The sequence below is a fragment of the Erithacus rubecula genome, assembly GCF_903797595.1.
Source record: "Erithacus rubecula genome assembly, chromosome: 10".
In the NCBI taxonomy this organism is placed as follows: domain Eukaryota; kingdom Metazoa; phylum Chordata; class Aves; order Passeriformes; family Muscicapidae; genus Erithacus; species Erithacus rubecula.
The window spans coordinates 27,876,402-27,890,369 of NC_136662.1; the positions used below are offsets into that span (position 1 = coordinate 27,876,402).

Consider the following 13,968-nt stretch of genomic DNA (forward strand, 5'->3'; position numbering starts at 1 on the left):
GCTGGAGGGGGGGGAGGCACATGGATGCAGCTGGGGCAGATCCTGCAGCACCAAGGCACCCAGCTGGGGGGGCAAGGAAGGACAAGGACAGACCAGTGATGTGCTTTCTCGTGTGGCTTTTTTTTTTTCTTTTTTTTTTTTTTTTAATTATTTCTCATTTTTATTCATTTCTTCCCCCTGCTTCTGGAGCCTCCACATCTCTGGAAGGAGCCGACTAACCGGATCCACCCCCGGCCCTCCCTGAAGGGAGGATCATCAGTACCACCCCAGAGGCAGAGAGGATGGCAGGGAGCCCATGGCCAGGGCATCCCTGTGGGGCTGGGGCAGAGCTGGGCACTGGGCAGAGAGTCTGGAGCTGGATCTTACCCACGGGGCTGAGTGTCTGAGGGTAGGGGGTGTGGCTGTGCTGGACAAGATGGGCTTGTAGGTTTTGAGCAAGGGCTAGTGCTGAGTGAGCCTGGCCAGGAGCAGATCCCATGGGGCTTGTGGGATGTGCCAAAACCACCGGGATCCTTCCTGGCTGCCTGCATTCACCCTTTAGTACCATCAGACCCACGGCACCAAAGGAGGAGGGCGAATCATACCAGGAGCATCTCACACCTCAATCGCCTTCCCTTCCCACCACGCAGGTGCTCCTGCAGCTGATGAAATTCCCTTTCCCCTGCTTGGGAGGAATTTTTTTGCAATGCCCTCAGAGCAAACCTTGCCCACCTCTCCCACCCACGCCTCCAGTGGCTGCTCTGCAGGTGCAGCCCCATGGCCACCTTGGCCAGTGGGCATCCCGGGCAGGAGGCAGGTGTTTTTCATTCCTTCCCCTTGTGTGACCATGGTGCAAAGAAAGCAGCGATGCTTCTGCGTGCCCAGGGATAAATCACGGCCTCTGGGCCAGGAGCAGGCGGGACCGCCCGAGGCAGCATCGCCCCTGGGCAGCTGAGCAATGGCCTTGCCCGGACAAAATAAACCCTTTACAATATAGACTTCTGCGGAGGCTCCGGGCAGCGCCGAGCTGCGTTTCAACACCATATCGAAAAATAACTCTTGAGAATAGCAGCGGTGCTGGGCGGGGGGTGCGGGGCTGGCGCGGGTGCCGGGATGGGCTCTGCCCCCCCTGATTGTCCTTCTGTCCTTCCCGCCGGCCTGGCCACGGCCGGGGCCCCGTGCGCCGCCACCTCTCTTGTGCTTACACCCAAAGGATCCGTGCCCCCCGCCCGAGCGCAGCCACCCCAGCCGTCGGCACTGCCGTCCCCCCTCCCTGCAGCCCCGCAGGGCCAATTCCCACGGGAAATCCTGGGAAGCTCAGCCGCCGGCGGGTCCCTCAGCGCTGCGCTTGCGGGCCGGGGGGAGCGCGGGGGCCGGGGCGGGGGGCGAGCAGCGCTTAGAAGGGGGGGTGATCCATGTCGTCCAGCCAGGAGGCCGGGCTGGTGGGAAAGTCTGGGTACCCGACGCTGCTGCCCGTGGAGATGTCGGAGGTGGGGCCACCCCCGGCCATGGCCCGCAGCGTCTGACTCACCCCCTGCGCCCCGTGGGCCACCAGCCCCAGGCTGCCGTCCATGGCGTAGTCCAGCCCGTTGAGCAAGGGCGGGTGGGCCGGCAGCGACGAGATGGAGGACGGCGACTGCGGGAGGCCGTAGGGGCTGCCGTCCCGCAAGTCCTGGTACGTCTGCCCCGTGCCCTCCATGGAGAAGCCGCCGTTCAGCAACTGTCCGCCCGCCACGTCCCCCGCCGAGCCGTACACCCTGTTGTTGTGGCCGAGCTCGGAGAGGATCTGCTCTTCTGCCGGGGACAGGAGGGAGAGCGGGGGCGGGGGGTCAGCGCGGGCAGCGGCCCCGCCGCCCCCCGGCCCCGCTCGGGCGCCGCGCTCACCGCGGAAGCTGAGCTCGCTGTCGCTCACGCCGCACTCCTCGGCCGAGCTCTCCTTCTCCAGCTTCCCTCCGCCGCGGCTCCGCTTCACGCTCTTGTAGAACTGCCCCCAGCGATGCCGCCCCGCGTCCTTCTTCAGCCGCTTCTCCTTGGCCCGCCGGTTCTGGAACCACACCTGGAGCGGGCCGTGGGGACACCGGTGGCACCACGGCACCTCGCCACCCTGGCGGTCCTGCTTGGCAGCACCCCTGTAATCCAGCGCCTCTACCACCCAGCACCCAGGAAACGCAGTGCTCAGCATCCTGGCATCCCTTTATCCATGCCAGCACCCTCACATCCCAGCATGCCAGCACCCTGGCACACCATCCTGGTATGCCAGCAGCCCCATGCAACCCAGCGTGCCTAAACCCCTGCACACCTGCACGCCAACACCCCTGCCCCCAGCTCCCACACCCCATGCAATCCAGACGCCCATCATGCCTGAGGCCCAGCTTCCAGGCACTCACACCACCCAACTCCCATGTCACCCCTGCATCCCCTAAAACCCAGCATCCAGGCACCCCGGAGGGACCCCTGCTTTCGGGGCAGGGTGCAGAGGGGCACCGCGGCCTCACCTGCACGACCCTCATGTCAAGTCCGGTCTCGGAGGAGAGCTGCTCCCGCACGTGTCGGGCGGGCTTGGGGGAGTTTTTGTAGGCGTTCTTCAGCGTTTCCAGCTGCTTGGCCGTGATGGTGGTTCGGGGCCGCTTCGCGCCCGCCTCCGAGTCATCTGCAAGCGAAGGAGCCGGTACCAGCCCCGACCAGCGGCACACGCCAGCGGGGAATATCTCCCCAAAACCAGCGACACCTTCCCGCAGGGACACGAGCCACGGCCACCCCTGTGCGTGCCGTGCCCCCCGCAGCCTTTCTGGGGTGCCTACCGTTCTGCTTGGCAGTCTCGTAGTCCTCCTTGCAGACCAGCCGCCCGTCCTCCATCAGGTAGAACTCGTCGCCCGTGGCCAGCTGCCGGCTGCAGATGATGCAGGCGAAGCAGTGCAGGTGGTACACGAAGTCCTGGGCTTTGCGGACCACCTGGGTTGGGGGGATGCCCTGCTGGCACGCCGTGCATTTGGTCCCGAAACGCCTGCGAGGAGAAGCGGGCGACCCTGAGCCCCCCGGCGAGGTGGGGTTTGCCGGGATGGGGAGCAGGAGACAGGGCATAGTTTAAACCAGCAATCAACCTTATTATGCATGACACTTCACACGGCGGGGGTTTATCTTCCTCAGAGTGAGAGACCGGCCTAATGGAGCCGAGGAAGGTTTGATTTTAATGATTCTTTTAACTAATGCTTATAGGCTGCCTGATTTTTCCCCTGCAAGGACAGTACATATTTCATCCACATTAATACCAAATAAATTAATTACGCCGCCCCGCCGGCATGATGAATCCCACATTAAGGCATAATGATGGGGCTCATACACCATAACGAGGGCCTGGCAGGGGCGTGGGGTGGGGTGGGCTGGTGTGGGGCACGAGCAAAGCCGCCTGCATGGCTGCAGGGAGTGTCCAAGGGACATGAGAGAAGTGTGGCAGCAGCATGCAAGGTGGGTCAGAGTGGGAAAATAAGTGTGGAAGGAGCCTGCGAGAATGGTGCAAGGAGTGTGGAAGCAGTGTGAAAGAAATGTGCAAGGATGATACAAGAACACTGCAAGGAGTGTGGAAGATTCATGCAATGAGCCTGCAAGAATGGTGCAGGAAGTGTGCAAGAAGAGCATTCACTGAATTAATGGCACAAGGGTGACACGTGCCATGAGAAGGAAGTCACAAGTAAGCAAATATTCCACTGGTATTTTGGGCAGCAGATACTGTAGGATTGACCTGGGGCAGACCCCCACAGACACCACAGGGCTCTGCTCACCACTGCAATCCTAAACACCCCAGAGCACCACAGAGCCACCCTGGCTCTGCAGCAGCCCAGGTGACTAAACTGTCAGAATAAACCTGTCCCCATCTGCTTTGAAGGAGGCAGCACAGGAACACCCAACCTGTCCCCTGCCCCAAAGGGACAGGCAGTGGCATTTGGGAGTGTCCAGGGAGTATTTGGGAGTGTCCAGGCAGTGCAGCCACTCCAGGCAGCTCTGGCTGTCCCCTGAGGCCTGAACATCCCCCAGCCGTGCAAAATCACCATCAAGCCCCAGGGTCACCCATCCCCTCCAGAAATCCAGGGCACAGCCACCAAAGCTGGGTCTCTGAGACTGTCCTTGAGCTGCACAGGTGTCACCCAGGGATGGGTGGCAGGTACCGGGCATGAGTGATGCCAGCACGATTTCGGGGTGCTGGAGGCACAAGGTGAGAAGGAAAAACCTGGTTTGTCTCTGCCTCTGGATTTGTATCCTGAAGGGAGACACATCTGCTGGGGAGACCTCAGCTCTCCTGGAGTCAGATGGGAAGGAAGGTGGGACAGGAAGGGAGGAAGTGGGAGAGGGGTGGAGAGCAGATGGACAAGAGATAGGGAGGGAGGGATGAAGGAATGGAGGATAAAGGGAGAGATGCAGCAAGGGTGGGAATGGAGGGGAGGAGGAAGGAGGGTGGCAATGGAGGGAAAGAGGAAGGCAGGTGTGAGAGAGGAATAGGATAGACAGAGGATGCTTTTCTGCTCCCAAAACTGAGCTAGTGCCCACTGTGCAGCCACCATCCCCTGCACATTCACCCCCTCTCACAGAACACTATAAATGCCATTTTAATAACTGTCCCAACACCCCGGGGTGTTTCCACATCATCTGGGGACAGAGGACCCAGGACAGAGCTGGGGATCAAAAGCTGCTATTTAGGGAAAGGAAAAAAAGACAAAAATAAAAAATCAATCTGATCCTTTCCGAAGCAGCTCCTGCACTGCCAAATGCCTCTGAAGTTGGGCTGAAATCCTCACGTCCCCTGCAGGTTCCCCACCCCGAGATCAATGAGCGGTTAAGGAAAGGTGAGGTGCGAGCGCCGAGTTGCTATTGATTGGCACCAAATAATCCAGGCAGGACCTCATCTGAGAAAGTCGCTGATCTTTCAACTCCAATTAACATTGATTACCCGCACCTTTTGGGCGACTATTTAAATGACTCGGAGATTAATAGGCTGGAAAATATCAGAAGTGAAGTGTTATTACCCAGGCTGGAGTGGCCGCTTTGACCGTCTCCGGGAAGGAGAAATCCAAGCTGCATCTTTGGTCCTGATGCCTGATGAGGATCTAGGAGAGCCTGGGGATGGGAAGGCACGGGAAGTCCTGTCTAGGGGCTAATCATGATGGCTGTAGGCTGGTGGGGAGGGGTGCTGGGGACGGCCCAGAGCGGGAGATGTTGGCAGGAGGAGGTGGCTTTAGTCCCTGAGGGGCAGCAGCTGCCTCATGGCTGAGCCCCATCTCCTGCATCCAAGCAGTGAAAGGCACCCACCGACCAGGATCCAACCCCTCTGCTTCATGGCCATTCAGCCCCAGCAAAAATCCTTCTCTATCGCTTGGGGAAACTCCCAGATTTCACGGGCAGCCAGGGACCAGAGCATCCTAAAGGCAAAGTCCATTTTTAATGGGGAACGGGTTGTCCTGTTTCATGGGAGCAGGGAAATGCCAAGGCTGGGGCATCTCACAGCTAAGAGACAGCTGCCAAGGCAATCAAATGAGGTTTTCACACTAATGGGAGCAAAAAAGGGATAGATTTAAAAAAAAAAAAAAAAAAAAAAAAAAAAAAAAAAAAAAAAAAAAAAGGTAAAGGTGAAAAGGGAGAAAGAGCATCAGCAGATGCCGAGGAGGCGAGGGAGGCTCTCGGGAGGCAGAGGCAGCGTTGGCGCTGCCTTGCGCAGGTTTCTCCTGCCCTCTAGCTCCGAGCGGAGCCGGGGCCGCCGCAGGATGCCATCCCTGAACACCAGCACAGGGCACGGGCAGCAGCAGCAGCCAGACCTGGCGCTTTCCCATGGTTAAATCCCAACAACCAGCACCCAGCTGGCAGCAGCTGCAAAGCACCGACACTCCCTTCATTTCAACAACAACGAGTTGTAGAAGATCTTGGAGAAATTACGCTTAAAATCGTGCTGCGTGCTTGCTCCGCGGCAGGAGGACGCTGCTTTCGGGGGTACTCACTTGAAGAAATCCTCCTTGCAGTAGACGCTGCCGGCCCGGGAGAAGCAGCGCTCGGCCAGCTGCATCTGGCAGTCGGCGCACTTGAGGCAGGAGCTGTGCCAGTGCCGGTCCAGCACCTTGAGGATGAACTTGTCCAGGATGTGCTGGTTGCAGCCGGCGCACTGGGGGATCTCTAGGGATGGAGAGAAGAGCAGCGTCAGCCACCGCCAGGCTCCCAAAGCCCTGTCCGGGCACGTCTGGGGTTTTTGGGGTAAGGAGCTGCCACCCCTCAATCCCCGCTGGCTCCCTTTGCAAACCTCTGCCGAGATTTTGGGACAGCCAAGCCCACGGCTGGACACAGACACACACATGTGATGCTTTTCCTTCCTGCACCCCGTTTTTCAGTCCGTGTCCTGCTCTCTGCCAGGCGTTTTTTCCCTGCTTGCCTCCTCTACCCCTCTGGAATGGCACAGCCACCAAGCAAGGACACCTCTTGTTGCTCCCCACTGACTCACACATATGGAAGCAGATGGATTTGGGAAAAAAAAAAAGAAAAAAAGGAAAAAGATTTTAAAAATATATATATTTAAAAGAAAAAAATACTTAAAATAAAAATATCTAAAACCAAACAAACAAAAAGAAGGGGGAAAAAAGGGGGGGGAATTTTAAAAGGAATATTTTTTTTTTTAAAGGAAAAATATAAAAAAAGGAAAAATACGAAAACCGAAAAAGATTAAGAAAAAAAAAAGAAAGAAGAGAAAATATTTTTAAAGAAAAAAGGTATAGAATGAAAAGAATTTTTAAAAAAAGAATAAATGGATTAAAAGCGAGGAAGATAAAACAGGGAAAAGATTTTTTAAAGGAAAAATTATTTTAAAAAGAAAAAATTCACAAGAATGAAAAATATTTTTAAAAAACAAAAGAAAGAAAAGATTCCAAAAGGAAACAGGAAAAGGGAGAAAATAAAGCAGAAACAAAAAAAAAGTAATAATAAAAGAAAAGCAAAAAGAGGAGAAACAAAACAAATGTGAGAGAAGAGAGAAAAGGAATGGTACAAGTGAGGAAATGGGGAAAAAAAGGAAAAGGGAAAGGGAAGAGAAAGGGAAAGAAAGAGGAAGGAAAGGAAAAAAGGGGGAATAGAAAAGAAGAGCTGGGGGAAGAGGAACGAACGGGCAAAGGAGGAAAGAAAGAGGGGGGAGGAGGAAAAGAGCACAGGAAAATCTCATATTCTTACAGCCTCAAACAACATTATTTCAAAATCCTTTGGGGTCCTGCCACGTACCTCACGTGAAGGCAGCTTATTCCATCAGTGCCCGGGTTAGTTACAACCCCAGACCACAGCTACTGCTGGCGTTCAAGCCTCGGTGGCATTAACCGGACAATAAATTTAAAAAAATAATAATTCTACGGCTTCTGGAGGTCCCTCTTTCCCTTCTTGATTTGGGAACACCTGGACGCTTCGCTGCCCAGTGCTGGTCGGCACCAGGCACGTTTTCCAGGCTGGATTTGTTAAACCCGTTCGGGAACGCCGCTGGCACCGGCGGTGGCACCAGCACAGCACCAGCTCCAGGAAATCCTCCTCGGTCGCTCCCTAAACGCGTGTGCATCTTCGGGAAACGCGTTTTGTATCTAAGTGATTATTTATGTAAACACGTGTGTATTTATATGCACCCATCCACACTCTCACAAGCCAACAAAGAGCTTTCCCCTTCCCAAAAGCAGCAACGCTGCTCAATTTCAACAAGCAAACACCTGCAGCCGAGAATACACTATCTCCCTTCAAATTTCCAAACAAAACTATTTTTTTAAGAGGAGACTGATTTTCCTTCCAATTTCGCTGTAGATGCACAGCACCAACCCCATATACAGGTGCCCGTGTGTGCAGTGATGGCTGCGTGCACACACGGGGATGATAATAATAATAATAATAATAATAATAATAATAATAATAATAATAATAATAATAATAATAATATCAACCATACCAAAAGGGGGAACTGACTGGGGAACCAGATGTCCCTCTGGTTCGCAGAGAGAAAATATCTAAAATTCAAGCCCTGCTTTGTGCTTTTTCACACAGGCAGCTGCCTCCCTGCCTCGCATTTATTGCACTCGTTTTAACTGAATTATTTTCCAGAACAGGAATAAAGTTAATGGGTACAATCGGTACATCGGGACGGAGGCGCTCCCGCTGTCTGTGCCCAGCAGCATTCCCCGGCTCCGTGCACAGGGTGTTTGGATGGGGGGACACAGCCCGGGGTCCCCCCTCCCCACGCGGGGAGCACCCGGCGATGCAGCAGCCTCAAACCTCTCCCGGGGGAGCGGGGAAGTTTGGGGGTGACCCCCTGCCCCGGGGCGATGCTCCCGGGAGGGCATCGCACATGTGCATCCCTGGGATTTGCCCGTATCCCATTAAAGCCCGTGGGCAGATCCGCAATCCCCCGCCTCCCCGCGGACCCTCCCACGCACGGGGACCCGAGCGCTGGCCTGGCCCCCGCCGATGCCGTGATTTATTAGCGGTGGGTCCATCTTCCCATCCGCACCCCGCCTCTCTCCCCGACGGGAAAAATTAAAGAAATATCGATTGAAACCAAACAAACTGGCCGGTGGCCTCAGTAATCCCTCAGACCGCCAAACCCCCTCTGGAGATTCGGGGGCAGCGCCGGGGGGATGCGAAACGCCCCCGGCCCTGGGGCTGCGTTCTGCTCTTTTTAGGGGAAGGGACGGAACCCGTGGATGCTGCGAATTGGGTGTCCGGGAATGCGGGGGCAAAGCGGAGCACAAAGGCGGGCCGGTCCGCCGGTACCGGAGCCTGCACCGGACCCAAGGAAAGCACCAGCCCGGGGATTCCTTCAAAAGTCTTTCTGCGGGCAGGAAAACTCATTCCTTCACATGCAAAACCCTTCCAATTCATTTCTCTGCTGCAGGCAAACGACTTTCTCGGCGGCGATTAATCACTCCCCCCGCTCCAGCCCCTTGGCCAGAGCCTGCCGGCACCCGGGCACTGTTCCCGCAGGCTTTGGCACAAGTTCTGACTCCGGTGAGATTTGCAAAACAATATTCATAAATAATATTCGGAATTTTATTTTTAACAATCCCGTCTGCAAGGCTAAGCAAGGTCTGTCAGGGGGAGTGGTGGGGGGAGAGGCAACTCGGCTCCCCAAAATCCTGCAGAAAAAGATGCTGTAGGACACAGCCTCTACTTAAATAAGGAGGTTGGTGGCTAACGAGAGAGGAAAAATTGTGATTAAATAGTGCTTAAAAATGACAATGCCACGGATTTTTCTCTCACGCACGGTGAAATATCGAGGTGGTGCTGGAGGCTGCGGGGAGACTCTGGCTCGTTCTTGGGAATGGGTGTCCTGCCCAGGGCCAATTTCCTTTGGCTCGGAAGGGGCTGTGTTCTATGTCACTGAGGCAGGATCAGGTCCCAGACCTGTCACGACATGAAAACAGGTGGCTGGGAGCTGGCAGCGGCCGCAGGGCTCAGGCTGGGGCAGCGGGAAAACCAAGAAGGATGATTTTCAGCAGCTCAGACTCATCTATTTTCTTTCTGACAATTTTTGCGCGTAAATAAGTAAATAACTATAATAATTATTATTATTAATAATAACAATAATAATAGCATTAATAGAGATACAAGGTGCAATAACAGTAGGAGTAATAATAACAGTTGTAATAATAATAATAATAATAATAAATCGTTGTATTCTTTCCTGCTAATTCTTGATATCCATCACTAAGCACAGGAATGACAATGCAATGGGCAAGGAAGGGGGTTTGGTGGCCCCAAAAGGGGCCAGATCAGGGAGCTGTTCCGGGGCAATGCAGCTCCACAGTGGTTTAGGCACCTCATTTTTTTTTTTTTTTTCTAAATGAAGGGATTCCGAGGCCTTAGAAGTGACCCGGCGACCCGGAACCGGCGGCGTGACTCGGGATACGGCCGTGGGACAGACCCAGGCTATCCCCGTCCATGACCCTGCACCTGCTCTGTGCTCCTGAAAAACCTGAAAAATCCTCGGGATTTTTCTTCCTCTTTGCTGCGGTGAGATTGGTTAAACGGGCCCGCCTGTCCCCCTCCCGCAGCTCGGCAAAGGGATAACGGGGGATAACGGCGACAGCTCCCTCGAGGAGCCACGGGAAGAGGCACCACCGAAAAACCCACGGAAAACGAATTTCGGCCGCTCGTGGGCCAGGGCCCCGCGCGGGGCACGGAACGGCGCGGAGGTTCCGCGGGGCAGCGGCCAGAGGCGGCGGAAACCTGTCGGGAGCGGACAGCCCCGAGCCCCCCGCGCTCCCCGGAGTGATGCCGGAGCCCGGCCGGGCCCTCTCGCCCCTCCTCCGCCGCCGCCCGAGGTCCCTCCCCCCAACTTTCCCGGCGCCGCTGCTGGGGGGCCGCGCTGGGCTCCCCCCATTACGGGGGGGGGGGGGGGGGGTCTCGGGAACCGTTTGCGAAAGGGAAGGAATAATAATAATGAAAATAACGATGGCAATACCAACAGCAGCAGCAATACCCGCGCAGGTGGCCTCCCGCGGAGACCCCCCTCCGCCCGCGCAGCTCCGGGCGCACCGAGCCGGGGCACGGCCGCCCCCCCCCATCCATAGGGAGCATCCACAGTGCCCACGGGATGTCCCCGCGTGGGGCTCGGCCCTATAGGAACGACGGGCTCACTCACAGCTCGGATCCAGCACCCCCTTGGGGTGCATCATCCCCAGTGGGGTCCCTCTGCCCGCAAGCCGTGCCTGTGCGCACCCCACGGACACGCTACCTGTAGCTGCAGGGCAGATACGCGCCCATACAGACACGCGCGTGATTTTGGGATAAACGCGGATGCGGCGGCATCGCTCCGGGGGCCGCGCGTAGCCCAGCGGGCTCGCCACCCCCGGCACGGCGCACGCACGGCCCTGGGTCCCTTCCCACCGCCGCCGCTCGCCGCCTGTCGCGATAAACGATATAAGCGGGATGTCGTGCGCTGCGGGCCGGGGATGCGCGGGGGCGGGTGGGGGCCGTGGCCGTAAATACACTCACACACTCACACTCACACACTCACACTCACACACTCACACACTCACACTCACACTCCAATTCACGCTCACACACACACAGCCGGAGCCGCGCCGTCCTCCCCGTCGGGGCCGAGCCCGCATCGCTCCGCTGCCCGCCCGCCCCGCGGCACCGCTCTCCCCTCCGCACCCCCGCGTTTTCACGTCCCTGAACGCTGCTACACACTGGGGAAAATAAATGGAAAGTGCAGAACCGGGAGCGGAGGCACCTGCCCACCCGAATGGCGCTGCCCCGCCGGCCCGGGGCCGCCTTTGCGGCAGGGAGCAAAAGAGGGAGAAGAGAAAAGCGTCCTTACGTTGCACCGGCACACCGAGGATCTCGGGAAGCCCCTTGACAGCCCCTTCGGCAGCGAGCGCGGAGCTTTGCATCATTTTATTGGCCCGGGGGACGGCGGAGGGGAGAGAAGAGGGGCGGGAGAGCCGCGGGCCGGGCCGGCGGAGCCCGGCGGCGGGAGGTGGCGTGTCCCGGTGCCGTGTCCCGGTGCCGGTGCCCGCCGGTGCCGCCCGCCTCCCATTCATTCCCCTGCGGGGAGCGCGCCTGACGTCACCGCCCGCAGGGGGGCGGGGGCGGGCCGGACCCCCCGCAGCCAATCAGCGCCCGCTCCGCGCCGCCGGGGGCGGAGCCTGTCCGGGGGGCGGGGCCTGCGGGGAAGGGGCGGGGCCGGGCCGGGCCGGCGGTGGCTTTGGGGACACGGAGGGACGAGCCCAGGGCCGCGGGCGGGCTCCGCTCCCGGGGCTCCGGGACCTTCTCCCGCTCATGGAAGGCGTTGGCGGGTCTCCCTTCGGGCGCGCAGCCCTGTCCGTCTTGCAGTTGGGAATGGAGGATTAGCCAAGGGACACTTCCCTGGAACATCCCGCGCCAGCACGAGTTACTGCCCAGCGGCTGTCACCTCGCCACGGCAAGCTGTGCTCCCACAGGGCGCTGTAACACATGGCTGGGCCCAGCCCAAGGGTGCCTCCCCAGTGACACATCTGGACATGGGAAGAGCCAGCCCATCTCGGCAGTGTGCAGCGCGCCCAGCCTGACCGCCCGCCGGCCGTGGGGACACAAGGGTGGCAAGGCCAAAGTCACAGCGCGAAGGGCTCGGTGTGGCTGCAGCTTCCATGAGGATCCCCCTAAGGGAAAACCCTGAGACAACCCAGCCCGCAGCACCGGTGGTACCTGGCAGCTGAGCAAGGAAACTCCCTGAAATGGAGCTGAAGTAGAGTGCGTGCCCCGAGCATCACCCTTGCCGATGCTCACCGTGTCACCAGCACGGGGACAACGATACCAAAAAGCCCCGATGTGCTGGGCCGTCCCGCTCTGCTTAGAGAGCAGGGTGAGGCCCCCGAGGTGGCATATGGCAGCTTCTGGCAAGTGAGGGAGGATGCTCACCCAGCCAACCACACTGTAAGGAAGAGGCTTTCCCTCCTGAAAAAGCCTGAAACCCTGCCCCATCAGGAAATGTGCAGGTGGGACAAGCCAGCGACTGGAAAAAAATGTTTAAAAAAAAAGTAATAAACCCTAAGGAATATATTAAGCCTAATAGTTTCTTTGGGGAAAAAAGAAGAAATTTTTCTATGAGGTGCTGGGGTTTGACTCCCCAAAACTCCATTTTTACCAGCAAACCCTCTTCCCCTTCATATCGCAGCTCTGTGCAGAGACCGGTGTGCCCTCATTACAGGAGTGAGCTCAACCCTGCAAAATCTGCTTCCCACCACAGGGAGCTGAATCTTAACCTCTCCCATCCCATTGCATCCCAACCCCGTCCCGTCCCTTCCCCTAAATCACGCCGCAGCTCTTAAGTGCATTAAGCACCGCCAGAGCCCCGCCGGCCCCGGCCACCTGCGCCCCGCAGCCCCTCAGGGCAGGGGCCACCGTGTCCCCCGAGTCCCCAGCCAGCCAAAGCGTGGCTCCCAGCACTCAGAAAGGCAGGTCCCCAAGGCAGATTCACGGGAGAAGTTTAGCCGGACGCGCGGACAGACGGACACAGGGACACTGCCCCATCGCCTCCCTGTCCTGCTGCTTTGCATTTCCAACCTATTTCCCTAATTATTCCGCCGCTGCTGGGAGTCATCGCGGTCTCCCAGCTCCCTGGCACGCTCTGATTTATCTCTCAGCCGGGATAACAGCTCCCTCCACCCCCTTCTCCTCGGGGAATTCAATTTTCATTCATTTTTCTGCTTTGCCAGATTGATCCAGCCCCCTCTGCCCTGCTCTGGATCACTCATGGAAGTGGTGAGCGGGCAAACGGAGCCACACAGCACCAAGCCTTCACCTTGGGGAAGCATCGTGCTGCCGGTGGGGGGGGGGGAGAGAGGGGGGTGCCACCACCAAAAAAACCACCCCACCAGCATCTTCCCCGTGCTCGCTGACACATCTTCCCAGTAGAGTCTTCATTCCTTCCTCTCCTGGTAGCATTGCTTTGTTCCCCTCCATCCTTCCTGCTGTCCATCTGTTCTTTATGGCGGTGGGGATCTTTTGGTCTCTTCAGGGATTTTTTTAGATCACTTTGGGCTTTTTAGTCTCTTTAGAGTTTGTCTTTCCAATCTCACAGGAAGGAGACGGTGGTTGAGATGGGCATAAGGTGCTTACCCTGCAAATCCTCTCTGTGCCGCCCAAAATGCTGCTGCGTCCTGGTGGTGCCTAGGGAGGGGGGTTATATGTGATGGGTGTGAAATGCCACCCTCCACAGTTTCTCCTCGTCCCAGAGCTAAATCAGAGCTAAGGCTGACCAGCCTGCAGCAGGGTGAATGTTGATTTTCATCAGGTTGCATTTCTGGGGCACTTTTGCGGGGAGGACTCTGGCCCCACATAGATGTTCTGCTCCTTCCTTGGCATTGCTTGAAGCCCTCTGGCCCTGCAGCCAGAGGAAGACACGAGCAGCAGGAGGCTTTGATGCAAAACCAGCAGACGAGCAGGGATGGTGCTCCCACACCTTCCCTGCTGGGATTAATCATTAATAAAATGCAGGTAAATCCC

The 13,968-nt window shown here is 57.3% G+C and overlaps 1 protein-coding gene across 1 annotated transcript; it reads right to left on the bottom strand.

Annotated features, from left to right (window-relative positions):
* Nucleotides 1-295: 295 nt before the first annotated feature.
* LHX4 (LIM homeobox 4) lies at nucleotides 296-11,453 on the bottom strand. Its single transcript, XM_079313882.1, has 6 exons — nucleotides 11,303-11,453; nucleotides 5,964-6,135; nucleotides 2,781-2,983; nucleotides 2,475-2,629; nucleotides 1,864-2,035; nucleotides 296-1,773 (listed from the first exon to the last, which is right to left on the bottom strand). The coding sequence occupies exons 1-6, from the start codon at nucleotides 11,376-11,378 to the stop codon at nucleotides 1,376-1,378; spliced, it is 1,176 nt and encodes a 391-aa protein (XP_079170008.1). The 5' UTR covers nucleotides 11,379-11,453; the 3' UTR covers nucleotides 296-1,375.
* Between the last annotated feature and the right edge of the window lie 2,515 nt (nucleotides 11,454-13,968).

Bases quoted from the DNA above. Each gene is read 5' to 3' on its own strand.
- LHX4 (XM_079313882.1), bottom strand. From the start codon at position 11,378: ATGATGCAAAGCTCCGCGCTCGCTGCCGAAGGGGCTGTCAAGGGGCTT. The intron at 2,630-2,780 runs GTAGGCACCCCA...CTTCGCTTGCAG, and splicing joins CGAGACTGCCAAGCAGAACG to ATGACTCGGAGGCGGGCGCG. The intron at 1,774-1,863 runs GTGAGCGCGGCG...TGTCCCCGGCAG, and splicing joins CAGCGAGCTCAGCTTCCGCG to AAGAGCAGATCCTCTCCGAG.